Here is a 27,604-nt window from a genome sequence, read left to right as displayed (position 1 = left end):
ACTGCGTGGTGGACATGCGCGGAGCTGCAGCGAACATGGCGGCTTGCATCTGACAGAAAGTGAGGAATCTCCCCATCAAAAACACCCCCCTGTTCATACGGTTTGTACGACTCATGTCTCATTATTTCTCTCCTGTGCTGCAGATGACGGCTTTGTCTCTCGTTTGTCTCGCGCGCTGCGGTGAAACGTGGTCTGTTTTCCAGCTGTGCGTCCATGCAGTGATCGGCAGAGGAGCGTGTTTACTGTGATCTGTGCAGCTCGGTGCGCACAGTAGCCACATTCAACTCTGCAGATTTCCCTTTGCTTTCTGTTCACTGGATTCCTGCAGAGCATTACGCTGCAACCGAGAAAAACGTCTAGGCTGACCTCGGAGTCTTTATACTATCACGCCCGGTGCTGAAAATATAACGTTAGCAGTGTTTTAGCCTGTATAATGAGCACTGTCCCGCCCACAAAATGTGACCATATAACCCAAATGAAAATGCGTCACACACTTTTCTCCACATTTCATTTTTTTTCTCTCATCTGCTGATCCCCCTCCCCACTCCTCACATCCGAAATCCTTTTAAATGCAAGTCAAATACCTTATTTATCAGCCACTCATGCTACCTATAATAACACAGAGGTTTGATGTCACATGTTGGCAGCTGTTTTGGGGGGAAAATAGTGTTTGACGAAACTTGCTGGATATCCTAAGTTACCATGCTGAAGGTGACGCCCTGCAGCGGCTCACACCCCTCAATGTGATCCTTTTACTCCAAACTGCTCTGCCTGCAGAGACAACACCAGGCTGAGGCTGAGAAGATGGTTTTCAGGCTGGATTTGTAGCATGATCACAATATTGTCAGGTTTTTAAAAAATGGCACATTTCCCTTTAGTCCCACTGAGGTGTGTAGGCTACTGCAGGGTTAACCTACTTAAAAAACTATTTATAAGTTTTAACATTTTAAAGTCATTGCGAATGTTTTATAGCATTAATAGAGTTGAAACTATTAGTCTTAATTGATTAATTGATTGACAAGTCAGTCAGCACCTATTTTAGAGATGCATCGATACTGATATCGGATATCGGTCGGATACTGACTAACAGCTGGATCATGTATCGATGAAAAAGGGTCAATACCATAATAAATGACAATTAAGTAAATTGTTATCTTTGTATTTATTTGTTGCATTTTGTTTTAAAAAGTTAGGAAAGCAATTGTAGGAGCCAAATTCCACATTTCAAAATATGGTGAAAATTGTATCTTTAAAGTTCCATTAGATATTTCAGTTTGTTTATGTTAAAGGTTAAAGTTTTTTTTAATTATATTTTATCATGGAAATTGAATTTGGAGTCTTGTCTGCACTTTTTTCCCATCATTCCCCTTAACTACTCTTACATCATGGGAGGTAATCAGAGCACAGGCGAGCCCCGGGTAGAGTGGGATGATGTAGTTTTTGACTGCACTTAATTGTCAATTTATTATCTTATTTTGGGAGATTATTGAACAGTTTTGTTTGTTTTTTTAGTTATGGCAAGCTTTTGGGGCTTTCGTGACAGAATATACTTAAGTTTAAAAATGAGTATTGTTTATTTTTATAAATCCCATCAGATCAGATGTTCTTTATTTGGACTGCAATTCGGAGCTTGTCTAACTGCGCACATCATACCTGGGGCATCAAAGCAAGTTTTGGTTCATAGGATTGCCATTACAGTCATGTTTAAACTAAGCCTGATGTTGCCTTATACATAAAGGAATGATCCCAGTCTCTTCCACACAGTGAGGCATAAAGCTTAATAATTAAACACTTGTATCAGATCGGTACTTGGTATCAGCCGATAACCAAAGCCTAAGTATCGTATCAGGACTGAAAAAGTCAGATCGTATCATTTCAGGACAAATATTTGCTTGTCTGAGCTTCTCAAATGTGAGAATTTGCTGCTTTTGTCTGTTTTTACATGATTGATAATTGATGAACTGAAGAATTCTCTTGTTGGAAACAGATGCAAATTCTAGTAACAGTTTCCCTGCTATAAAAGCTGTTCCAGAGTGTCTTCATTTTCAACATACGCTCTTTTTTTTCTTTTCTTTTTTCTTCTACCTCCCCAAACTTGTTTATTCTCCCTCGTCACCAAAATGGCAACACAGGCAAACAAGTGTCCAGGGTTCAATCATGTTTTTGTTTTTTGCCTTTAGTCCAGAATAAATTGAGTTATTGAGCATGAATAGACTTTCCAGTCACAACATTGATTATCTTTTAGATATAATCAGCAGCGTGGAAAGTGACTAAACACATTTTTCTAAGTACTACTTATGAACGAAGTGAGGTACTTGTACTTTACTTTAGTATCTCCATTTTATGCTACTTTATATATGGAAATATTGTAGTTTTTAATCTGCTAGATTACACTATAAATTACTTGACAGATTAAGATTTTAAAACATATCATTTTAACATGAAATAAAATACATTTGAATTATCTTTATGCTTCCAGAATGATTATGAACTGTTGGTTGGACAAAACCAGAAACTGATCTATTACAGGCCAAATGATTCATTGTTTAATCATTTGGTCTGTATATCCAACTCTAATATTGACATGAATCAATTAATGACTGTATAAAGTTTGACTTTTTTTTTTTTTTTTTTTAAATTAATGGCCTTTACCTCTGATACAAAACAGAAAACAGTTCTTCTGAAATCTTACCATCGTCATACTTCTTTTAATTATTTTAAACAAACTTTTCTCTCTGTTATACATACACATTCACTAAAATTGTGCAAGCACATTGTTGGGTTATAACTCTTTATCATCACAATGATTATGCATCTTAACCACTTGCAAATGAAAAGGAAATATAAAAGAAACTCATTATGTGTGAGTGTGATCAGTGCTAAAAAGATAAGTAAACAACTCAATTACTGGTCGACAACTAACAACTAAAAATGTGTGGGTTTGTTGCTTTTCTATGTTTAGTACCATGAATACTTTTTGGACTGCTGGTCACACAAAACAGGCAATTTAAAGATGTCGCCTTGAACTCTGGGAACTTGTGAAACTTGTGACTGACATTTTTTCACAAATATCTTTTACAGACATTTTTAACACTACAAATTTTAAAAACTAATTTACATTATGATTGATTATTTAGTTATTCAATTCATCATTATTTAAAGCCACATTATCAATGGAAAAAAATATTTTAAAATAACTTTAAATAATGATCTTTCATCTAACGTATTTATAATAATATTTCGTATTCTAAAATAACAATATTTGAGCATCAACTATCAAAAATGTAGAATGAAGAATAATAATTACATATCTGTGTAGGAGCCTAAATGCAGTTTATCAATGTTTGATTAATTAGCATGCAATGATTTAAGTTTATCCATCTATCTATCTATCTATCTATCTATCTATCTATCTATCTATCTATCTATCTATCTATCTATCTATCTATCTATCTATCTATCTATCTATCTATCTATCTATCTATCTATCTATCTTTATGTGGATTTGGACAATGATTTGTTAATATAAGCGTCCAGCTAAGGCTTCATTCATTGGAAACCTATGTTATTGTTTTCAAATTGTGGCTTTTATAACAAGTATACTTGTACTTTTGCCCTTTTTTTCATCATAAAAAAATACTATCACTAACTCTACAATAGCTCCTCCTGTCAATAAGTTACAGCCTCTTTTGACATAAGGTCTTGGGTCATTTTTCAGATCTTCTCCCTGTTAGAGTTTGTGAACATTACACTAATCCCAGATCAGTGGCTGCCTTAGTGGAAATGGAGGTTGTAAAAATTAAGTGCTTCCTGGTCTGCAGAGCAGTTTCGTCTGACCCTCTTGAGTGAGGCAGACAGACCAGTACAAACACTGAACCAGTCTGGAGCTGAGCGAGCAGCAGAGCTGGAATCCTTTTCATGTCGGCCAGCAGACGTCCCACATCCACACATCTTAATGGCTTTTTATGGCAGCTTGGAATCTTTATGGCTCCTTCTGACTCAATGGGATTCGCTGCAAAGAAAGAAGGGTTTTCAGAGGGAGGGGCAGCCACAATACATTGCAGATGCTACAATTCTTAAAGATGTGGAAAGGAGACGTTATCTGGCGTCTGGAGAGATTTTAACCTTTGAAATTCTGGATTTTATTTGGAATCCATCACATGTTTTGATGTTCTTGTTCATTGGATTACTTTTCTGCCTAATTTTGAGGGAACACTATATGTAAGGACTTTGTTGGAAGTGGGACTATGCTCAAACCTGATCTCTACCTGATCTTCACCATAAACAGTGTGGTAACAATGTTATTAATTCTTACAGTGCATCATGAAATAGGGTTGCAACTAACGACTTTTTTCATTATTGATCAATCTCAGGATTATTGCTTTGATTATTCATAAAACATTAAGTCAGTTTAATGTAAAATAGTAAAAATGCACACCATAGTTTCTCACAGCCTAAGATGACATCTTTAAATATCTTGTTTATTCAACAGTCCAAAGCCCAAAGATACTCCATTTACTGTCAGACATAACAAACCAATCAGCAAATCTTCATGTCTGAGAAGAGGAATCCTGAGAAAGTCTGCTTATAAAATGATTTAAACAGTCAACAGATTATCAGAAAAGTAATTGAATAAATTCCTCTTGATTTAACTCAAACTCTTTGGCTAAAGGTCATTATATTAACAATAAATAACATTAGTTTAACACTTTCTTTTAAACTGCCTCACAAGTGTGCATGTTGGTTGTGTTTCTGGTGTGTAAGTTATTTTATAGGTCATAGTTTGTATTTTATTTAATGCGCAATTGAATTAATTTATTCATTTCGTCCACCTTTATTTATACAGCATGTTCCAGAGAGAGCAGTTCACTGTGTTTTGTTCACAGGACAATAAAACCTGAAGTGTTAAAAGTAAAAGAAAAAAACAACAACAAACAAAACAAAGAACCCTAAAACTTAAAGACAAACATTAGCACATGCCAAACCTTAAATTATGGCTGCAACTAATGATTGTTTTCATTATGGGTTTTCTTGATTGATTGTTTGGTCTATAAAATGTCAGAAAATGGATGAAAGAATTCCATTACCATTTCTCCAAGCCTAAGATGCAACCTAAGCTGCGTGTTTTTCCCCAATCAACAGGCCACAATCCAAACATATTCAGTCTGCTGTCATTTAAGACTGAGGAAACCAGAAAATGTTCACTTTTAAGAAGCTGGAACCAGAGAAGTTTATTACTCTTTGCTTTTATGATTAATCAGTTATCAAAGTAGTCCAGTAAAGACAAGATTTTGGACTGAACCAGCTGTTGTTTTACTTTGATCAGCAAAGTTTAAGTAGATCAGGATGTATTATAGTGAGTTTATGAAAAATGTGTTAGAAATCAATTCAGTGTAACAGGATTAGAGTAACAGTGGCATATTTAAAGGCGCAGTGTGTAGAATCTAGTGAAACAGACTTGGCAGAAATTGAATATAATCATGATGTTTTAATTAGTGTATAACTAATAAATCATTGTGTTTTAGTTATCTCAGAATGAGCCCTCTATAGCTACATACGGAGTGGGTCCTCTTTCATGAAGCCCACCATGTTTCTACAGTAGCCCAGAACGCTGGCTCTAGAGAGGGCCTTTAGTATTTGGTGTACTAAATCCTACACACTGGTCCTTTTAAAGAGAAGATGAAGAAACAAAACTGGACAAACAACAAAAACTGGAATTATTGTTGTATTGAAATGTATAATCTCCTAATTTTGATGGAAATGTGTACTAAAATGAATCACTCAAAATAATCACAGTGTTTAACCTAAAGTTGAGCATCCATTAATTGCTTTACTAGATAAAAAGAAAACAAATCTTGACTGTATCATAAATCAATCACATATTGAAGGGGTTACATCATGTAGGTGTAAGCCTATTTAAAAAATGCAACCATAGGAAAACAGTGGAGTGCCTACACACTCAGATGACATTTTTATTAAAATAAACATTTTGATCTGAGTCTGGTCTCCATCAGGTCAAACATTTTTCAGTGTTTTTCATTGCTTTTGTTTTTTAACTACTGTGGGTGAATTTTCTGGACTGTTTTGTCTCTTTCTCCAGTGTGTTTGTGGGTGACTGCCTGCCTGACTTCACTTCCTCTGCAGCAGCACGTTTAACTCATCATCATGGGTCGAACACCACATAGAGGTAGGCCTTTACTGCGCTGTTTGTCAGTTTGACTTCTGGTTCTTAAATTATTATACTGACAATTTTTCGTAGTCACAAACTTGTGTGCAACTGTTGCAATGTTTTATGCCTTCATTCACCCAGTAATTAAAGTCTGTGTATCAGCTTTCAAATGCTGATGAGCACTTCAATCATCTTTTGATTTCAGATCAAAAAGAGGAGAAGAAGGAGAGACGAAACAGCATCACAGCTGGCTCTGCCCTCGACAAATCTAACGGTTGACGATTCTGATCTCATCATTGTCGATCCTTTCATTAATCTAAAGATTTTGAGTTAAAAGCTTGTTTTTATTCAGCCAGTTCTGTTTCAGTACGTGCTTTAACTGTGATCAGTGATCCATTTAGTCTGTTTATTAACATCTGTGGCATATCTCCAAATATTTTAATTTTAAGCTTTGGATGGAGGCGTTTTCATCCAAACATCAAAACAATATAGAATAATTATTTAGGTTTGTTATATATGATTAACCTTAATAAGTGTTTGTGTAATAAATGTCCAGATGTTGATTACTGCTTTGTGGTTAAAGGCCAATACATTTAAATATTTTCATAAAGTATTTCTTTACTCAAGAAATGTTTGTTGTTTTTGTTGTTAGAGCCATTCAGTTGGGAAGAATATCTGAGAAAAACTTCCTCCACTGCAGCCTCGCCTACTTGCTTCAAACAGGTAGCTGATCATTAGGATGGATTTTCGTAAGGTCCTGTATCATTAATTTACATGTATTATTTTCCACTTATGTGTTGTTTATTTGTTAATGTTGTAAAAATGCTGTATGCCATAGCTCAGCACAAGTAGGCTGTTTCTGATGTGTTGTAAATAGGTTTTGATTAGTTGATAGGTTTGGTGATATTCAAAATCTTTCTTACTGTCAACATAGATCTAATTGAACCTGACAGATAATATCAGCCCCTTAAATTAATGAATCAATAACATGATCAGATATAGTGAAGACCATTTCCAGTGTAACATTAATCACAATGTCTGACTTTGAAACACCTAAATTAAATCATAATTTATAAGGGTCTTCTTTAATATTTGATCATATTATCTAACTAGAGAAAGATTTGATGAGTCATCCAATCATAGGTGTCCTCACAATACGTGACCGTGATGGAGGGTCTCTTTGTGTGTCCCTTTGCAGTCCAGAGTCCCCCCCTCCAATGACTTTAAAGCAGGTATGAAACTTGAGGCGCGGGACCCTCGCAACTCTAACTCTGTGTGCATTGCAACGGTGATGGGCATGATGGGTACTCGTCTGCGCCTGCGTCTGGATGGTAGCGACAACACCAACGACTTCTGGAGACTGGTAGACTCGTCAGACATCCAACCAATAGGAACCTGTGAAAGGAACGGAGACATGCTCCAGCCACCGCTGGGTAAGTGAACAATTAAGGCATTTAGATGATGGCGCAAACAAAAATACCCAAAATATTTAGATGCATACACACTTAATTGTAAATATAAGTCTGGTGTTGTGTTCATGAACTGCTGTTTCTTTTTTTTCTGAGCTCAAATGTCAAAATAAAGTAACACATTTTTGACTGGAAGGGGTTTTTAATATACATCTATGAAATGTTGCCCTTTAAGAATATGAAATAAGGTTATTTACAATAGGTATTACCTGCATTAACTATATAATAAGTAGAGAACATGTGTAGTTTTTGTGAAAACACACATTTTGATTAAGTGTCTGTTGTTGAGTAGCCAATAATCCACGAACTTGCATTTCCATTTTAAGAAACCCTCCAGACATGTTTTAGGATGTACATAAAACATTCTGCTTTGACTAATAAGTTAAATTATTTTGTTTAAATTCTTAAAATGGCATCCACTCCATCTCCCTCATTAAAAATTCCCCAATTTATAAATATATTTCATTTCAGAAGTTTAACTGCTAGACACAAGATGTCTCCTACTTGACTGTAAAGTAAATTCTCAGTGTTTGTGCACTGGAGGCTTCGAGTTTTCACATCACATTTGAGTACTTTGAATACTGGACCAGGACTGGCTTCAAGGTATGATGTTACAAATCATGCTCAAAAATGGGATTTTCAGTGAGCACAGAGAAACTTTAAACTTCTGGGCGGATGAATGTGAAAACAACCTTCTAGTGTCTAACTCCGCACTTACATAATTCTGGACAGTGAAGCTCAAACATTCAACTTTAGGAGCAAGAAGAAAAACACATTTTTGAGTGGAGGGAGACTTTAATTTGTCTTGACCATGTGTTCAGGTTTCAGGATGAATGCCTCCTCGTGGCCCATGTTCCTCCTACGGACGCTGAGTGGAGCAGAGATGGCGCCTGCCTCTGCCTTTAAAAAGGTACTGTACTGGGCTATATATAGCTGTGGAAACTTTGAAGTCACCAGTTTGTGCTGATACTCAGTTTATTTTAAATTGATTAAATCATTATTGTGGTAACCAGCACAGACACAAGGGGGAGCTGTTCCTCCTATGTTTCACATGCAGAAGTTCAGTTAAGAATAACAGCAGCAGGTTAGGATGTACTTTAAAGAATTTATCGTCCCCAAAAGGGGATTAAACAGTCCTTTACCAGCAGAAATAGAACACGAGACAATAGAAGTCATATTTCTTTCATTAAAGTTAAACTTTTTAGTCAGTATTTAGTCAGTGTGTTCAAATGCTTTTAAGATATTTTTATACTTACTAAGTTAAGACTGACATAAAAAAAACCTCCAGTCAGGATATTATGCATATTATGAAATGTTTATTTTGGCACATAATTTCATATTTGCATGGATGTTGTTTGAATGTTTTTAATTTGCCTGTTTATTTTTATACACATACTGTATGCATCTGTTTGTAGGAACCAGCCAATCCTGCTAAAAACTACTTCCAGCCTGGGATGAAGCTGGAGGCTGTGGACAGAAAAAACCCCTACCTGATTTGTCCTGCCACAGTTGGAGAGGTCAGAGGTCAGGAGATCTTTGTCATGTTTGACGGCTGGAGAGGTGCCTTTGACTACTGGTGCCCCTTCGACTCCAGAGACATCTTCCCCGTCGGCTGGTGTGCACTGACGAAGCATAGTTTACAGCCACCTGGAAACTTCTGTAAGTGCTGATTTGATTTGACTGTTATTTTTCTTTGTATGGAGGTTGAAATCTGTCAGTTATTTGCAGTCTCACCTGTATTTTAATTCTTTAGTTGCAGTTGGGTCTGAGGCTGAAACTAATAATTACCGATTAATTTAATGATGTTTTTTAAATGAATGCATTAATCATTTAGTCTATAAAATGTCAGAAAATAGTAAAAATTGACACTTGCCTACATCCACACTAATACGTTTTCATTTTATAACTGTGTTGTAAAAACGAAAACGATATTCGTCCACACAAGTGTTTTAGCACCATTTCAGAATTAATCTCAGTCCTTACTAACATGCCTGAAAATGGGATTATTCATGTACACTGGGCATGTGCGTGCCAGTGTAAACAATGAAAGTCAGTACATCAGTCTGCATCAATTTATAAATGAGTGTTGGTGATTCTTACAGTATCTGTTTATACTGAATGAAAAGCGTCCTCAGTTCATTAAATCGCTGCAGCATCTGAAAGGAGCAGGACTGATATGTTGATAAATCTGTAGCGTCTGAGACATTAAACTTGGCCGTTCATTGTGTACCTTCATTAAGCCACCTGATGTCACCAGGCTGCTACCAAATAACCACACACACAGAGTTTATGTGTTTCTAAATGAAAACGTAACCACAAATTCATCATTTCATCTCAACCAACAGTCCATAAACAAAAGATATTTTGTTACAAATTATGTAAAACACAGAAAACAGCATGTGTTAGCTTGATAAATTACTTTAACAATCAGTCAGTCATCAGAGTTGTTTTATGTTAGTTGCTAGTTGACCCAAAACAAGTCTTATTATAAGCGTCTGAGTGCAGTGGCTGCACTCTTTGTTGTTGTTGGGTTGTTGTGTTTTTATGCTGAATACAAAAAAGAGGCAAGAGGGGTATCTACTCACTCAAAAATTATAAATATGCATACAAATTATTATGTTCTTCTTGTGCTATACTTTTTCAAACGGAATTGTAAATCTGAGTGTGTAGTGTGATAGTATGGATCGACATGGATAAGCTTCAAACAAGGCAGTTGGAGTAATGAGATAGAAAGAAAACAACAATCACTGATTTAAATTTAGTCATATAAGTCCAGACACAACAAAATTGAAGTCATTATCCTCTGAATAATGTTATGTTTTTACTTTCTTCTAATTTAACTCTTTATGTAATGTATCAGAAGGTGCTGGACCCAAAAGCACAAATTCAGATGAAAATCAAGTTTCCAAAACAAAATGTATTAACTCACAAAACAAAAACCAGGATTCAAACTAAAAGATTCAAACTAAAAAACCTCTAGCAAATACAAGGAAATCTCAGGTAAAACTGAACAGGCAAGACGAGAGCAGGGCATTAGGCTTGATGATCTGACAGTGAATAACTGAGAAAGGGTAGTATAAGAAAGGGAGACTGAGTGGAAGGCTGGTGAGGGCCGGCTGGTGAGGGCCAGCTGTGGAAGAGGGCAGGGAAGCTCAGGTAAGGGGGAACAAAGTCATTGCAGGAGAGAGAGTGGCAATATCTGCATTGACAGGAGAGTTAGTAAACAAATCGGATGAGACACAGAGAATAAACAAAAACAGTCTTAAGCAGCTGATCCCGTGACACATTAAGTCTTTTTTTTGGTATTGTTTTGCATCAAAAATGTACTATTTCATGCAGAGGAAACATGAAATTTAAGGTCAGACCTGTTTCAAAATGTCTTCCTGATAGTTTAGTTTATTCAGAGAATCATAATTGGGTGTTTCATTGAAATGTATTATCTATAAGTGTAGCTCTTACTCAGAGGAAAGCAACCTATCTAGATAAGGACACAGTTGAAAAAATATAACCAGAAATGGTCAAATGAATCACTAATTACAATTATAGGTTGAATTTTTCAGGTTACTTTTTTTTGTTCTGTTTATTGAAGATAGTCGTGTTTATAGAGGATTGCAGTCTAATTAATCATAAATTAGTAATTGTAACAATAATAACCCTTAACAGTATAAAACAGTTTGAAATCTCAGATTCTTTTTAAACAAATCATGCATGTTTCATTAATTATCCGCAGACTTGAGCGTGATCCACTTGCACATGTAGATCATTCAAGAAAATGAACTTTTTTCTTTAATTCTGTGATGCACAGATTATTTTTTTCATTCTCTAAGATCAGAAAACAATAATAGAAGTTACAGTTGATTTTAATACCTTAACAACTTGTGGACAAATGTCTTTTTTGAGATTTTTAACCACACATCTATTACTTATTTTCACAATAGTCTTGCCCTGTAGTTAGTATTTATTCTTATAACATGGAAGAAACAATTTTATTTATCTGTACCTTTGTAGGAAATGTCCTTACTTGACCAAGTTTGAGAACAGGTTATTATTTTCTTCAATCTTTATTTATCCGGGTTAAATAAAGAGGTTGGGAACCTCTTGGCCAAGCATCTTGGAAGCATAAAAGGTTGCAGACATAGCAATACAAAATAAAGCAAAAGGTGAAAACCGATAAAAATACAAAACACATTTTTTTAAGTAGATAAGAAAAAGTTGGCGTCAAATTTCCAACTTAAAACACACTGACGCTGACACAAACAAAACATTTCAAAATGTTTCTTCTGATATTTGCCATTTCAGTTCACTGTGACATTTGGCAGGAAATTCAGCTATTAGCAGTTTTAGCATGCTCACACTGCTTTAAAAATATGCTTTAAAAATATTTGAGTGTTTCTCAAATCAAAATGTGCAAATTTGTCCCTTGTTTGTCCCTTTCAGATAAACAAAACCATTCTGCTAATTCCTTCTGTGTGTTTATATACTCTTCATTTTTCTAGGGACCTCATGAGGGACCCCTGAGCAATCCTGAACTCCACTTAGACAAAACATTCCCTTTATGTGCCTGCGGAAATTAGAGCTTAGGTTGATATTATTTAAGTGTGAAGGCATTCCTGAACTATTAATTATCAATCAGTGTGTAATTATATGGTAATTACACTCAGCAGTTACAGAGTATGTCTCAATTTGCACTAATGCTGAAGCTTACTGTTCAAAATTTAACTGTTTAGATTCTTTGAAAGATATTTAGACATTTGCTATCCATCAAAATCAATTCGACAAACATCCCTGAAGCGAGACTGTTGATTCTGAAATTGGGGTTTTGATAAAGTTTACCAGGTGTAATAAATATCAATCATCTTCATGTTTGCTGCCTGTGCATTACATCCAGCAATTTCCTGCCCTTTACCCTGTTGTTGGTTTCAACTGGTCAGGAAGCAAGAAGCTTTAAATAACCCAACAACCTTCTTGATTAATGGGACATGTGTGTGCATGTGTTTGTTTGGGCTCTCTCCTCTGTGTTGATGGATGACAGCAGTTCCATGTTTGTCGGAGCATGTTCTCAGTCCTCGGGCAGTCGACTTTGCAGTCTTCAGTGCAGTTTTTATGTCTACAGAAAGACGTTTATGCCTGCTTCAGATGTAGTTCCACACCAGACTCCCTGGCCCACAGATGACTTTAATCCTTGTGGGTGAGCAGAGCTGTCACGATGTGACGTCCTCACATCTGCTTCTGATCCCTGTGCCGACATGCGTACCTCACTGAGAGCTCACCAGGTTGCAGCTTGCGAAGAGACTTACTGTAGCACAGATTTACTCTTTGTGTGTGTTTAGAAAAAAATAGGAAGAAAGGATAATGTAAATTACCAGACAGCTATCATATTTGTATGTAGATAAATGAATAATTAGGGATCGGTTGAGGTGTTAATGAGCTGATGATTAGCTGTACATGTGAGAAAGAGAGTGAGAGACTCTGTAATTACTACTACATTTAAAAATTCTAATTAGCTTTCATCAAAATTGTCCTGTTGTGACCTTGCTACACATTTTTGTAAGAAGCCACATAAAACTGCAAGCTTGGGTGTATAATTATTTTCCTTGTTGTACAGTAAGCGTTCATCAACATGCATGTTTTTGTTTTTTTCTCAACTTTTAGTGTGAAATGTCTTCGTCTTTGCTTGATGATATTAAATTGGGTCAGCATGCAGAATAGTGTATTCTGAATAATGCATGAATAATGAATGCAGTGTGTCTGTATTTTAGCAGGCATAGACACACGCTGTTGTTATTGTCTATTTAAGAAGAACAATTGTTCATGTTTTGTCGCATTTGGCTGTTTTGCAACCATATATTCTAAAATTTTGGTCAAATATGTCCATGCACATGCATTCAATTTCTAAATACCTGATAATTAATGTAAATGGGAACACCATATCTAGTATTTAAAAAATAAATGAATATCATTGCACATTTTTCTAAAATACCAAATGCATCAATTTACCTCTGCTTTTTGTTTGAACTTAACTAAAGATTTGGCCCACATACAGACAACAAATCAAATCCTCCCTGGGGGTCCCCACAAGAATAGACTTGAAAATACATTATGAATGCAAGTATTGTGTCAAACATTCATACATCTATAAACCACGTCTCATTAAGAAACACCATGCTGCACTGAGTCATATCAAAGAGGTTTTTGGTTCTTGAATCAGCAATGTCAGCACCCCTGTTTGTTTCTATAGAGGTAGATTAAGACGTCTGACTGAAGGGACTTTTCCCAGGCTTTCTCTGGCTGCTCTGTTCCACATTGTTCTAGAGCTGGGGTGATATCCGACTATGCCACTGTTTCCTGACGTTGGACCTGGCCGTCTTTCATCAGGGAATGTCTGAATAGGATAGGGTTACACTGAGGGGGCACCTCCTTCTTTGCTTTGTGTGCGTGTGTGTGTTGAGGGAAAGCTTGCTTATGTGTGCACCAACTCCAGGAGTTTGCCCCTTTTCACCCGTTTCAATCAAGAGTCTTCTGATCCAGTTTAACCTTTTACCCTCCTCACTAACTCCTCTCCCCATCCCCCATCCCCCATCCGCTCACAGGAGCCCCACCGTTAACCCTTCTCACTCAGTCACCTCCCCCTCCCCCATAGCCTTTCTGAGAAGCAGGTGACTGATGTAGACTGTCGATATGGCCTACAGATAACATGAATAAAGGGCTCAACTCAACCCCACCCCTCCTCACTGCCACCCACCCACTTTTCCTCCTCTCTACTCTACCCCTCCCCAGCCCCTATGCAAATCTAAATACCCCCCTCCTCCTCCTCTTCCTCCTCCTCCTCCTGCTCATTCATTGGGAGGGAAGCTTTGCAGCGGCTTCAAGCAAAATAGAAGCAGCAGCAGAGTGGGCTTTGTTGTGGACTACTGCCGGGAGAAAGAAGACAGGGGAGAAACGCACGGAGAAAACTGAGAGAGAGAGAGACCGAAAACAGACGATGAAGTGCAGATGATAAGAGCTTATCAGAGAAAGTTTAGAGGAGGAAAAAAAAATCAGAACACAGAACGGAAAACAAACCAGAAAGAAAGAGTTGTTTAAAAGAGAGAACCAGGAAGCAACTGCACTGAGTGAGTGTTTGTTGTCACGGATATCCATACTACTACTACTACTACTACTACTACTACTACTACTACTACTCCCACCACCGCTGCATTTACTACTGCTGCTACTACGAAGTTCTGCTTTTCCTGGTGAGGATTTCCTGGTGAGTTTGATGCCTACAGTGGTGTATTTTTGCTATTGCATAGATGAAAGAAAAACACTTTTTCCAAATTTTACATTTTATATTACTTGTGTTTTACCTTTGGTGTGCTGTTTAACTTTTTGTAGAAGCCTGCTTTAACCCAATCTGCTTAACCTGTTTTTTCTAATTAGAAAGATTAATTTTCATTGAAAGATCCCCAAAATATAGCAAATTAGAAGCACCAATGTATACCAAACTCATCCAAGTTAAGAAGAATTCAGTCAATGATCTGGTTGATTCAGGAAGTGCTAGTTTTGTAAAAAATAGTATTTGTTTAGATTTTATCATTATAGTCACTGGAAAGCTACAAAAAAAAGTTAAAGTAGCCTCTGTGTTATGTATTTGGTGAATCATAAAAGTACAGGGGGAAGGGAAGTACAACAGTCTCCCTCGGGTATAAATTATTAAAGGTGTTTTCTTTGTTTAGCATAAAGACCTTTTTGAGTTAATCGAGAGAGAATTGTTGCCATGGCTAGACAGAAAAACTCTAAAAGTTAGAAGTTTTAATAGCATTTCTTGGCTGTAATTAAGTTTGGAGCTCCATGTGTTTTTGATCATGTGTTTTTTTGTCTGTAAAGCATCAGGAATTAGTTTGCAGAAGGCTCAGGCAAGGATTAGTGGACATTAAATATTTTCTGTACTGTAGATTGTTTAGGCCCTTGTCCTTTAGTTTCATTAATTTATACGATCCACAGAAGTCACAGTTGAACGACAGTGATTTTATTATTTTCTTGATGTGTGTTTTGTAGCCAGTGTGCCATGCTGAAGACTTTTTTGCATGAAAACATTTTGCGTTCACACTATTGAAGTTCTCTCTCTGCCACTTTCATGCACCTGAATCAGCAGTTTCTACTGACCCTCTATACCTGTGCTTTAGATACACACAGGTTGTTCTTTTTAGTGTATGTGTGTGTGTGGCTAAATGGACTGTGTGCTTTGAGGGTGCTCAGCATATGTGGGTGTGTATGGTGTGCGTGTGTATGTTGGAGGAAGGGGGGGGTAATTAGATGAGCCCCCCCCCCCCCCCCAGACAGCAGACACACGTTCTCATGCATGCACACACACATACATATACACATTTCCTCAGGCTGTGGCTTACGCAGGTCAATAGGTTGAGATGGAAATGGTATAGTCTTGATCAGTACCACATGTTTCTATTTTTTAAATTGTTTTGGCCTGTATTTAAAAAAAATAAGGATTAATTATACATTTTTATACTTTACATAGTGTTATAAATGTACACACTAATATACAGTTGGTTCATATTGTTGGTCATAAGAAAGCATAAGAATGGTTTTGCATGTTGTTTACTTATGTTTATTTTGCAATACCAAGCCATCATTGTTTTCACACAGTATGAAAACGAATGGAAACAAACGACTGCCTGAAATGGAAGTTTAAATATGTTCAAACATCTAAGCAAAGCAGTAACTTCCTGAAAACTCTACTGGTTGCCTAGCAATGACTAACTTTTAGATGAAACAAACTAAATATAACATTTAACTTTACAGGTGCTGATAGGTGGATTTTGTTTCTGTGTACCCATTTCCAGTCTTTGTGCTAAGCTATGCCGGCTGGCATATAGACTGCTGGCTGTAGCTTCATGTTTACCGTACAGACAAGAAAGTGTTCTGCTCCTCTAACTCTCTGCCAGAAAGTGAATAAGTGTTTTTTCCCCAAATGTGAGAGCTATTTCTTTAAGTCATTGCTTTAAAGCAACACACTAGACATTTGCTGGTTCCAACTTCCTAAATGTGAAGCGCTTTTTCTGTTTTATTTAATTTAAATTCTGTTAAATTGGATAGCCTATTTTCAGGTTTTGGATTTTTGTTATAAAAGAAACAATTTGAAAACATCACTTTGGGCTCCAGGAAATTGTGATGCAATTTTCTAACATTTTATAGGGCTTTTTTTAAATACCAGTAATCAAAATGTGTTCATGTTTGTTAGTTGCATCAATAATGGGGTAAAAAATGGTCAGCAAAAATAAAAACAATACATTTTTAGTTGGCATGCTAATTCTGCAGCAATGTATTCCTTTAAGTCTCTTAAAACAAGCAGTATACCTCCAAACGATCAGTCATTATAAGCTCATGTTGTGCAGCCAAACATTGTTGGACCTCAAATACCTTGATTTCAAATTCTGGATGTTGCCAAGTTTTCAAAGATACCAAATTTATCAGGCTAAATTTGGGGGTGTTGTGTGCAAAATGAAATGCCAAAACATCTAGAAAATGCCCTGATTGTGAAATGATGAAGCCATGCAAACACAGACTTTTGGGTTTAAACATTTCACTCATGTTTAAATGTCCTATAGCTTTGATGGGGGGCTTTAGGAAGCTGATACAGAATACTGTGAAACTGTTAAGTAGTATGGAATAAAATTATTTATTTTATTATAGTCACCAGTGTTTAAACGGTTAGTTGCCTGGGTGGCTGTCATGTAATGTGAATGGATTAGATTTTTTTCTCAGGGAAAGATCAAAGAAGGCCCCCAACTTAGATTTCCTATGGTGAATTAAAACCTGCTGATACTGATTGGTACCCTGCAAACAAATTTTGATCTGCCTTTGTAGGGCTTACGGCTTCAAGCTCGGGGTGAATAAGTTTGCCACTGTGCGTGCAGGTTGGTGTTGCTGCTACTGTGTGAGCACGCATTGTGTGAGGGCCCTCGCCCTCTGAAACAAAAAACTGCTCCACTCTACGCCGGCTTTCACTCATTTCCCAATTAAGCAGCTTTAAGGGTGTCCCGACTGGCCCCTCAGAGAATACTGTAAACCTTCCATAGTGTCTCCATATCGCCTCAGTCAAGGAGGCTCTAATGAAAGCCTCGGTCCCCTGAGAGCCTCCACATGCACTCTCACCAAGCAATATGTTTGTATTGAAATAGGAGATGGTTATTTCTTTCTTTCTTTCTTTCTTTCTTTCTTTCTTTCTTTCTTTCTTTCTTTCTTTCTTTCTTTCTTTCTTTCTTTCTTTCTTTCTTTCTTTCTTTCTTTCTTTCTTTCTTTCTGTCACATACTATGATGATTATGTGATCATATCTCAGAGTCACGCTCAGTTTTATGAAGACAGAATGGGGTGTTGGTGCCACTGCTTGGTGTCTTCTTTCTTCCTAACAATGGCTCAGTTTATTGTCACTTTCTCTTTATTTTACCACCTAAACAGTGTCTTTCAGTTAGAGGTTGTATGTGATCCAAATAATGTCTTCAGGCAGGCTGCTAGATTTTTTTCAAGAGATTTTAGCTGTATTTTTTCCTTTATTTCATTGGGCAGTGGGCAGTAGTAGGAAATTAGAGAAGTGAGAGGAGGGATGGCACACAGTTGAGGTTTGCAGCTAGATTTGAATACATGCTCTGCACAGAGCCTTTGGGTGGTTTGGGAACATTGGGATACGTTAGATTTTTAAATAAATATATGGCCTTATCTTCATTTAATGTTGATTATAGCGAATTATAGTTTGTCATATCATATTTTGTAGGTGTTTTTTAGTAAGTTTAAGTCATGAAGTAAAGTTTAATATGTAAGATGTACTTATACTTGCCATTTATTCAGTAAAATGTCTCTCCGTACACATATTGGTCACAACTCAACAAAAAATATATTGTATTTGTTTATGTTAAAAACAAATGTTGGCTCATGTATTGCTACATTTTTTTATTTCTCAAATACTAATTTTGGTGTCTGCCTGAAAAGTCCAGTAATCTTATGAGCACATGGAAGCACACCCTAATCACTATTTCGCTGGAAGCAGAAGGTTTGAGGAATCATCTAGCGGGCACGTCTCCAGGGGCTTGTGACTTTTGACTCTGATTTCAGTGTAGGGAGGGGCTAAATACAAAGGACCTGCCAATCTCAGGGGACTGTGTAAATAAATAAAAAAATCCCCTGTGCTGGATCACTCAGTTACTAATTTTTCTCTTTCTTTGTCTTCCCATATTTCTTCCTCCATTTGTGGAAAAAAGTGTTGTTCTGAAAACTGAAATTTCTAATAATGCAAACCATTCCTTGGCTTGAGGACCTACAGCAAAGTTGATTCTCCGCACATGTCTTTGTTTGAGGCCTCTGTGTATTGATGCAGGGCAAATCTAATTAGGATGTTGGGAGGTTGTGTTCACAAGATGACATTTTGTGCTGGGGATTTTTATTATATATCCCACTTTTAATGTCCAAAATAAAATCATATTATCATCTTCTTTGATCATCTTTATTTAAATAAAATGTTGCATGTGGATTGCAAGAAGAATAACAATGATGTGTTTCTTCCTATCTTTTTTCTCCCTTTTATATCCCATTTTTCCAGTTACCCTCCCTGGTGCGCTCCTCGTCCCTGTTTCTTCCACCTCATCCTCCCTCACCACGCGTCGCTCTTCTTCCAACTCTTCCTCCACTATGCAGACCTCATACCGACTGCCCAACCCCTTGCCTCCCCTCCCTGTGCGCAAGGGTGTCCGAGGTCGTCGTCCCAAATCCCAGACTATTGCTTTGTTGAAAGCAGCGGCTGAGGCTGCTGCAGCAGCGGCAGCAGTAAATGGAGCATCACAGAGCCCTCCCAGAACTAGCTCTGGGGCTCAACTGGCCCCCAGACCACACAGGAAGAGAGGGCCCAAGCCTGGGAGCAAGGTGAGATGTCACAAGACTTGTAATCTGTTATGCTGTGGTCCACTGCATCTGCCATTTTATGTTTTATGCATTATTGAAGAGCTGATTTTGATCAAGAGTAGACAAGGTCAGATGTGGACTTTTTGAGAGCGAGAGGGAGGAGTTCTTGTGGATGTTTATGCATGATAAAAAATCCACTGAGGAGTCTAAGAAGCTGCTGTATGTGCTGCTGTGCAGTCATTGGTATTCGTTAAAGAGAAAACACCTTTAATAAATCATTAACTGACAGCCTTTGTAGGTTACAGAAAGTTAATGAGATAGGGTCTGTTTGTTTTTTGCTCCAGAGGAAGCCTCGGGTGGTGCAGTCCCTGGGGGCATTGTCAGTTACAGCTTCGCCTCCAGAGACCAGACTGAGCTCCAGCCATGTCTCACCAGACAACAACCACAGCAACAGCTCCAATGTGGTGTGCACAGGTAAATTAAATAACAGATACAACTGAGTCTGATGCATAAGCCTAGTTTGATTCGTCAAGGACAAAAATGTCAAGTTGTCTTTGCCTTGCTGATGTGTTTCTCTTGTGTCATCTCAGTGTGCGTCTATGTGAACAAACACGGTAACTACGGCCCCCATCTTGACCGAAAACTAGTGCAGCAGCTCCCAGACCATTTTGGCCCAGCTCCAGTCAACGCAGTGCTTCAGCAGGCTGTTCAGGCCTGTGTCGACTGCACGTACCAGCCCTCTGTGCTGCTCTCATTCCTACAGAGCCAGTCCCACACAGGAGGAGAGGTCATCAGAGGTAAAGATAGTGAACATCACACAGTATCCCCTCTGAAAGTAACTGTTAGCAAGCAAGATGATGTCCTCACATTGCTTGTTTTGTTCGACTAACAGGGCAAACCTCAAATGTATTCATTATTAAATGAGATGAAAAATAAGAATCCTGACATTAGAGAAGCTGGAATCAGCAAATGTTTGGCATTTTTGCCTGCAAAATTATTTCAAAGGTCAAACAGTCACCAAAATAGTTTATTAATTGTCATTTGTATTGTATTCCAGTGGATGTTAGACCACATACTTTGAAAGGCATTTTAAACAAGATGCTGCATCGCTCTCTTGCCAACAGTTACATAAAAAGATCAATAACATTCTTGCCTGTACAGTACATATGAAGTTATAGCCTGTAGCCAGTTAGCTTAGCTCAGCATTTTTACACTTACCTCGTACATATTAACCAAACAGGATATAACATGTTAAGAGGCTTTAGAGGTGTTGGTAGGCTGATTTTGTTACTTTTAGGTTTGGTCAGGCTAGCTGTTCCCCCTTGCTTCCAGTCTTTATGCTAATCTAAGCGAATCATCTGCTGGCTTCAGCTTCATTTTTTTCTGTACATGAGAGAGGTTTCAGTCTTCTCATGTAACTCCTGGCAAGAAAGCAAGTAAGTGTATTTCCCAAAAAGTTGAACTGTTACTATAACAGTCACTGCTTCTTAAAAAGCGGTTCAAGATCAATTTTAATGTATTCCTATAAAGCCATATAGCCTGGATAGGCAATCAGTCAGGTGAAATTGGTTTAGCACACACTCGTGGGGCATGAATGTTACTTGTGTGTGTGTGTGTGTGTGTTTTTGTGGTGTGTGTGTGTGTGTGTGTGTGTGTGTGTGTGTGTGTGTGTGTGTGTGTGTGTGTGTGTGTGTGTGTGTGTGTGTGTGTGTGTGTGTGTGTGTGTGTGTGTGTGAGAGAGTGTGTTAGGGAGAGAGTGTGTTAGGGAGAGAGAAGGAAGAGGAATAAAAGACAGTGCCTTTGGCAGCAGCTGATGTGAGCACTGTGTCTGTAATCAGAAGTGACATGTGCGTCTAACCTGGTTTGCGATGCTGGGATTGGGTCTCCCTTGGGGGGCCAGATTGGGTGGTTGGATGGGGAGTGGGGGGGTTTAATTTGTGGATTTGTGCAGGCTTGGCTTGGGTGGGAGGGTGTTGTGCAGGGTGAGGGATGGGGAGAAAAGTGTTGGTTTGTGCTTATAAAGGGAGGGAGCTCACCCAAAACCATCTGCTGTTTTTCTTTAACTGTGAATGCATACAGCATGTGTGTGAACCAGTGCGTGTACATATGTACAGCGCACAGAATAATAGCTGTTTGTGTTTTGACCTCCAGTGCGGTCAGAGCATGGTATCCGCTACGTGAAGCTGCCCTCCGCCTCCAGTGCTTCGTCTGTGCTACGGTTCCTGGAGAACATGTGTCAACATCTGGAGAGTGACAGTCTGTTCAGCTCGCAGCCGTTCAGCTCTTACAGCAAAAACACACGTTTCTACGACAGGACAAAGTCAGGTGGGCAAATGTGTGGATGCAGGAATTGAGAAAGGAGGGAAAACAAATGTTTGACAAAAGGATTTAGTTTTTGATAAACTTCCTAATAACGAAAGTATCATTATACAAACAAAATGACTGCTTGTCTTCCAAGTGAAAATTAAAGAAAAATCTTGGATTTGTTCAAGCTTAAAAGTCAATGGAACACCAAGCAGCTGCTATTATTATTGAGACTGAATCATTCATTCTGCACAACCAACCTTTATTTAAGCCTTAATACATTTGAAAAGAATGTTTTAATTATCAACTAGAAACACAATAGAACTTTATTTTTTCTAATTTATGTAGTTACTTGTAATTGCTCCTAGGAGTTACGCAAAATTAGTTCATAAATGTAGTTGCTGTTCCACCTCTGCCCCACTTAGCTCTGTTTCATAATTTAAATTCATTGGTGTATTGGTTCTCTTTGATCAATTTATTATTTAGATATACGATTATTTTTAAAACAGTTTGGTGGGAAGTTAGACCATGATCCATGAAGTGATTAATCAATGATAATTTTTTGTGTGGATATAGATTGAATTGTGGATTCAGAAATGTTTTAACAGATTGCTAAACATTGTTAGAGAGGAATCTTTGAACAATTTCTACATGATTTACCATGTTTTTTGATACAGGCTCTGATCTAACTGCGGATAAAAAGTAAATATTTTCTGTCAAATAACACGTTTAGAGGATTGTGCGACCCTTTTTTATCTTAATTCGTTATACTTTACCCCCAATATTCTTAAAATGAGACATACATCAGATATACGGAATGAATCTCCTCCACTCTTCCTATATACTATAAGTCAGTCTTTTAATGAATGTGCATATAGTCTTGTACTGTGTAGTAGTTCTGTTTTCTATTTGACATTTTCTTCCTTTCTTTTACCCTCTCTTGAAACAGAACCGCTGTCACACACTGAGAACGGCCTGTCTAATGAAGATTCCACAAAGGATCCTGTTCCCAGCACCCGATCCCTACACACCGCGTCAGACTACCGACCCCCAAAGAAGGAGCGGCCATATTACCCTGGACACACACACACGCCGCCACCTTTACGACGCGTCAACTCCAACCCGACCGAACTTGGCCCAATACGTACACACAGACGAGTGGAGGGTAGGGTCAAGTACACACACACAATCACTTATACACACACCAGAGCAACATTATTTTTATTTTATTTATATTGCAACAGTTTAACACATAACAGAACAACTCAAGCAAGCACTTGTTTGATATATACTTCTTTTTAACCCTCTCACGTCAAGTGCAATGAGCAGTTTCCAAGTTCAGATGGCAGTTTTCATATATTCTTCCACTTAGTTTCTGAAGATAATGTCTCCATTGTAAAAATGGCAGTGTGCGCCTTTAAGAGACAGTTTTATTATATATGCAAAAATAAAGTTGATATGGGCAAATATCTGTAGTATAAGATTTTTTTTATTTTGAATTGTGTTCTGCATTTTTCTTGGACCTTTGAGAAAAGGATAGTGATCTTTTCCACTAACAGTCCATCACCTCAATTTTTGAGGGTTCTGTAACATTTTCAGATGCTTGAAAAGCATTTGTGACCAACCAGGTATCATCAATATCTGACCCCAGTGTACTTACAAATGAAATCATGAACAGATTGTATGATAATTGGTAAACGCATGTTGCAAACATAAATCTGATTTAGTTCTCCGTTCTTTTGTTTTTACAATCTACAGCAGCAAGCTCAACAACAGGCCCAGACCATGTAACACAGGAAAAGGAGGTTTCAGGGAACGACGCCTCCTCCTGGTCAGTTGGCGATGTTGTACGGTTTGTCCAAGAGGTTGATCCCCAAACTCTCGGCCCACACGTCGAACTGTTCAGGAAACATGTGAGTATTTCTATTATACAAACTGTCTCCTTTGTCCTGGTTGCTTTAATTACCAACATACTAAAGCCACCAGTTCATATTTTCACCCCCTGTGTGTGTCACGTAATTACCTGGTTAAATAAACTGTTTCAGACATTATTAGGGCGCCAATATACTCCACTGAAACTGCTTGTTGGATGTTCAAATGTCTTTGAAAACTCCCTCCACCCATACCTTTGTCTGACCTGCGTTTGACAATTTTTATGATTTTCTGGATCTGACTAGTCCACTTCATGCAGTGATTGGCCGGCTGTGCAGAGAAGAGAAAATAAGCGAGGTTTGAACTTCTCTCTCAAGCTCTCTCCTTTTTCATTTGTTGCACAACAATTTCTGTCACTTCTGGATCTTTTCATGTTTATAACCGAGTGCAACACTATGAGTGCCTGTTAGAAATATTTAACAATGATCACATTTCCCCCAAACTCTATGACTGACCACTTTTCACTAATGGCAGGAAAGAAAAGGACTAGTTGTAACGATATATTTTCTGACCATAGGAAGGCAGAAGTGTTTATTGGTGCTCCAAACAGCCATAGGAGGCGGGGTGAGAGGGGAGTCATAGAGGGGGGGATGAGATAATCATTTACATATGGAGATGAGAGTACACATATTCAGACAGTCTCTCCTGGAAAGTGTGTTACACTCAGTTGTAAAAATGGGAAATGACAGAAATAGTTGTGAAACAAATACGAGAGCTTGAGTTAGATGTTCAAATCCTTCTTAAATTCTAACCTCTGCACAGCTGGCTAGTCACTGTGTGAGGTGGGTATGAATGTTGGACTTTCTATTTCGGGAAGTTGCAGTAGTTGTTGGACGTATGGTGGGAAAGATGTGGGAGGAGAGGACTCCTGAAGCCATTTGACCAAACGACAAACACTTCTGATGGAAGTTTCATTGTGGTTTTAGCAGTCTTGCTCAAGCAAACCAGTCTGGAATTTCCATCATTCAATGCTTTTATCAAGTTATCCACATTTTGAGTGACTTGTTCTGAGAGATGTTTGTTATTTTGCCCTCCTGCTGACAGCGTGTTCCTCTCTCCGCAGGAGATTGATGGCACAGCTCTGATGCTGCTGCGCAGTGATGTCATAATGAAATACATGGGACTGAAGCTGGGCCCGGCACTCAAACTCTGTCATCACATCGAGAAGCTGAAACAGACCAAACAATAGAAATGGAGGCACTCGTTTCTCACTGGCAAACAAACACACAAACAAACACTCATTATCCTACATGGATAGTGCAGTATAAACCTACCTGAAGCAGGGTCGTAGGCACCAAGAGGACACTGAGGTCATGTCTTCCTTTTTTGTTTTCTTTGTGAGTTTGAAGGTTTTAGCAAACTGCAGGGAGTTTAATGTTAAAATGTACACATGGTGGGTATTTTATCAACTGATTCCAGTGTTTTTATACTCAAACTGTTTAATTTGTCTCTTTTTTAGGCCAACAGATGAATCATTCAACAAAAACCTGAAAAATCCAACTAATTAAAGAAATCAAAACCTTCTTTTTGGTTTCTGTTGGTATTGATATATTTTTCTGTCTGGTGGGGTGTGTGTTGGGTGACTCGTGACCTCAGTATTTCTAAAATCCTTGCTACGGCCCTGATCTGTTTATTTTTTTAAATTTACAGACCACAGCTTACTTTAAAGCAGACACACAGTACATCAATTAATAATTTGCCTCAGTGTGATTAGTATCAGATTCCCGAGCATAGGTGTGAGTTTTGTTCATATTAGTGTCTTTTTTGCCTTACTATGAACATCTAGAGGCCATATTTATATCCACATTTTAATTTATCTCTACATTTACACTTTTACACGTAAGCACAGACATACACTGTAGGTTTTGCAGCTTTCTCTCTTCGGATGTTTGGCTGTTCTGTTTTTTCCTTTTTTCACTAGTCAGAATTTCAGGATTGATCCTCTGCACACAAGTTTGGGAAGGTTAGTTCAGGTACTGGCAGTGATTGCTCACTGCATAGTTTCTACCAATGCAATAACGATTCTGACTGATTGCTTCTTTTATAGACTGTTGTGAATGCAAGCCAGTGAATGTAAGAAGACATGAGCATTATTACTAAGAGGTACTAAACAACTATAGTGCCCCAGTTATATGAATGAGAAGTGTTTCTCCCTGAAGTCAGTCAATCAATACATAAAAACACTTATATTGATAAAAATCATTAATTAACTTTGGCAGAGTAGGCACAACTTGCAGATATCTTATAAAGAAAATGTTTCATTTGTTTCACAGCGTGGGCTGTAGATCCAGGAAATCAGTAACTTTTATTTTTTTATTCTTCTTTATTTGTCTGTTTCATGTGATGGAAGACATTCAAGCTGAACAATTTCAGCTTGAGCACTGACTTTGGTACATGATTGTATTATGCTTGGGCAGCCACATTATCAAACCCCCCCCCCACACACACACGCACACACACAATGGCTGGAATACTATTGAAAGTGTTGACTTTAATGGGGACCTCTTATGCTTCTCCTTATTTTCAAGTATATGCATAATGTTACAATGTTGGATGTCCATGTTACGCTCAGTCCCCATTGGTTTCTCCTCCTTCCTCGAAATGAAAGTTTCCCATTATTTAGTCATTTAAAATCTTTCACTATGAGGTAGTAAAGCAGGAAATGTTGGGTTTGCATCAGCGGTACCTTCACATGACTCTGATATGGCTGCCCCTTGTCTTTGGAAAGCTATCCCAGTCCCAGAATAAAAAGCTGGAAACAAGCATAATGGGTCCCCTTTAAAGGAAAGGCAAGTTCATTAACTGTCGAGTTTGAATGCTGTACAGAAAAGTGCTCCTGAATGAGTACAAGATCGAGAAACTGTTTTGTATAAAGTAAAGCCAAAAGGTTGTTTTTTTGATATCATTTTGTACTATAACAAAGTGTATCAACCTGTATCAAGCGTAAGTGTAATCAAAGTTAATTCTGCCTGAAATCGTTTTTGTGTGTACCATCAAATAACTACCTACAGGACGATGTTGTGTCAGAGTAATTATTCACTTGTCTCAAAAGTATCTGTCTGTTTTTGATGGCAGAGATACTAATTTTCTGAACATTTCAGAACCATTTTCGAACCAAATCATGTCTCTTGTAGCTACATTTCACACTGTTGCTCTCCCGTAGTGGTAACAAGTTGATACTTGAAACCGTCTTGCTTTAATGTGAAACTCAGGTTTTAGTAGTTTCTTAGAAGATGTTTTACATCATTAGCATTTTGTGTTCATGACTACAACATAGAGGGACTGCACAATAACCAACTATGTGTATTTTTATGCCTTGTCATCTATCGCTCTTTAACATTTCATATGTATATATTCAACTTTTTACTGTAAGTTCAAAAAAAGATGTTTGTTAATATGTTTGATATGCATTCACACAATTAAACATTTGTTTACATCATCTTAGTGTTTGAGACCCCGGCACAAGGCCACCATAGTATTTACAAGCACATTTGTTTTTTTATGTCCAGTCCAGTGGTTCCCAACCTTTTTGGCATGTGGCCCCTTAAAAGAAATGAAGAGGTCTTCTTGTAACCAATCATCACTATTTTTTTCTGTTTGATTTTTAGAGACCTGAATAGAAAACAATATCCAGTAATTAATTACAAAGAAGCGAACTTTTGAAATGATAAGCACAAAAACATTTCCTCTGCCTTCCTGTTCTACCAGTCCTCTTGCAGCTCCTCTGTTCTCAAGGGGTTGCAAGAGGCAGCTGTTTGCAGCCACTAGTCAGTGATAAATTAATCCCTGAGGCATTCAAGAGCATCGGTAGAGCTCTATGTCTTTAGGTTTTGGTGGGTT

The 27,604-nt window shown here is 37.8% G+C and overlaps 1 protein-coding gene across 1 annotated transcript; it reads left to right on the top strand.

Annotated features, from left to right (window-relative positions):
- The first annotated feature begins 38 nt into the window (after nucleotides 1-38).
- On the top strand, nucleotides 39-27,193 carry scml2 (Scm polycomb group protein like 2). Its single transcript, XM_062424336.1, has 14 exons — nucleotides 39-100; nucleotides 6,101-6,187; nucleotides 6,375-6,443; nucleotides 6,822-6,892; nucleotides 7,368-7,602; nucleotides 8,460-8,548; nucleotides 9,054-9,297; nucleotides 19,230-19,549; nucleotides 19,873-20,002; nucleotides 20,119-20,325; nucleotides 21,680-21,853; nucleotides 22,782-22,997; nucleotides 23,591-23,745; nucleotides 24,828-27,193. Exons 2-14 carry the CDS (start codon nucleotides 6,166-6,168, stop codon nucleotides 24,951-24,953), a joined length of 2,058 nt encoding a protein of 685 aa, XP_062280320.1. The 5' UTR covers nucleotides 39-100; nucleotides 6,101-6,165; the 3' UTR covers nucleotides 24,954-27,193.
- Nucleotides 27,194-27,604: the final 411 nt, after the last annotated feature.

This window comes from Scomber scombrus, chromosome 1, assembly GCF_963691925.1.
Source record: "Scomber scombrus chromosome 1, fScoSco1.1, whole genome shotgun sequence".
Lineage (NCBI taxonomy): Eukaryota > Metazoa > Chordata > Actinopteri > Scombriformes > Scombridae > Scomber > Scomber scombrus.
The sequence above is the reverse complement of the archived record's forward strand: the minus strand, read 5'-3'. Positions and strand labels throughout refer to the sequence as shown.

What these genes read in the sequence shown, in the direction of transcription:
- scml2 (XM_062424336.1), top strand. Translation starts at nt 6,166, where the DNA reads ATGGGTCGAACACCACATAGAG. An exon ending in CGCCTACTTGCTTCAAACAG is followed by an intron (nt 6,893 to 7,367) that starts GTAGCTGATCAT and finishes GTCCCTTTGCAG; the next exon opens with TCCAGAGTCCCCCCCTCCAA. An exon ending in CTCCAATGTGGTGTGCACAG is followed by an intron (nt 20,003 to 20,118) that starts GTAAATTAAATA and finishes GTGTCATCTCAG; the next exon opens with TGTGCGTCTATGTGAACAAA.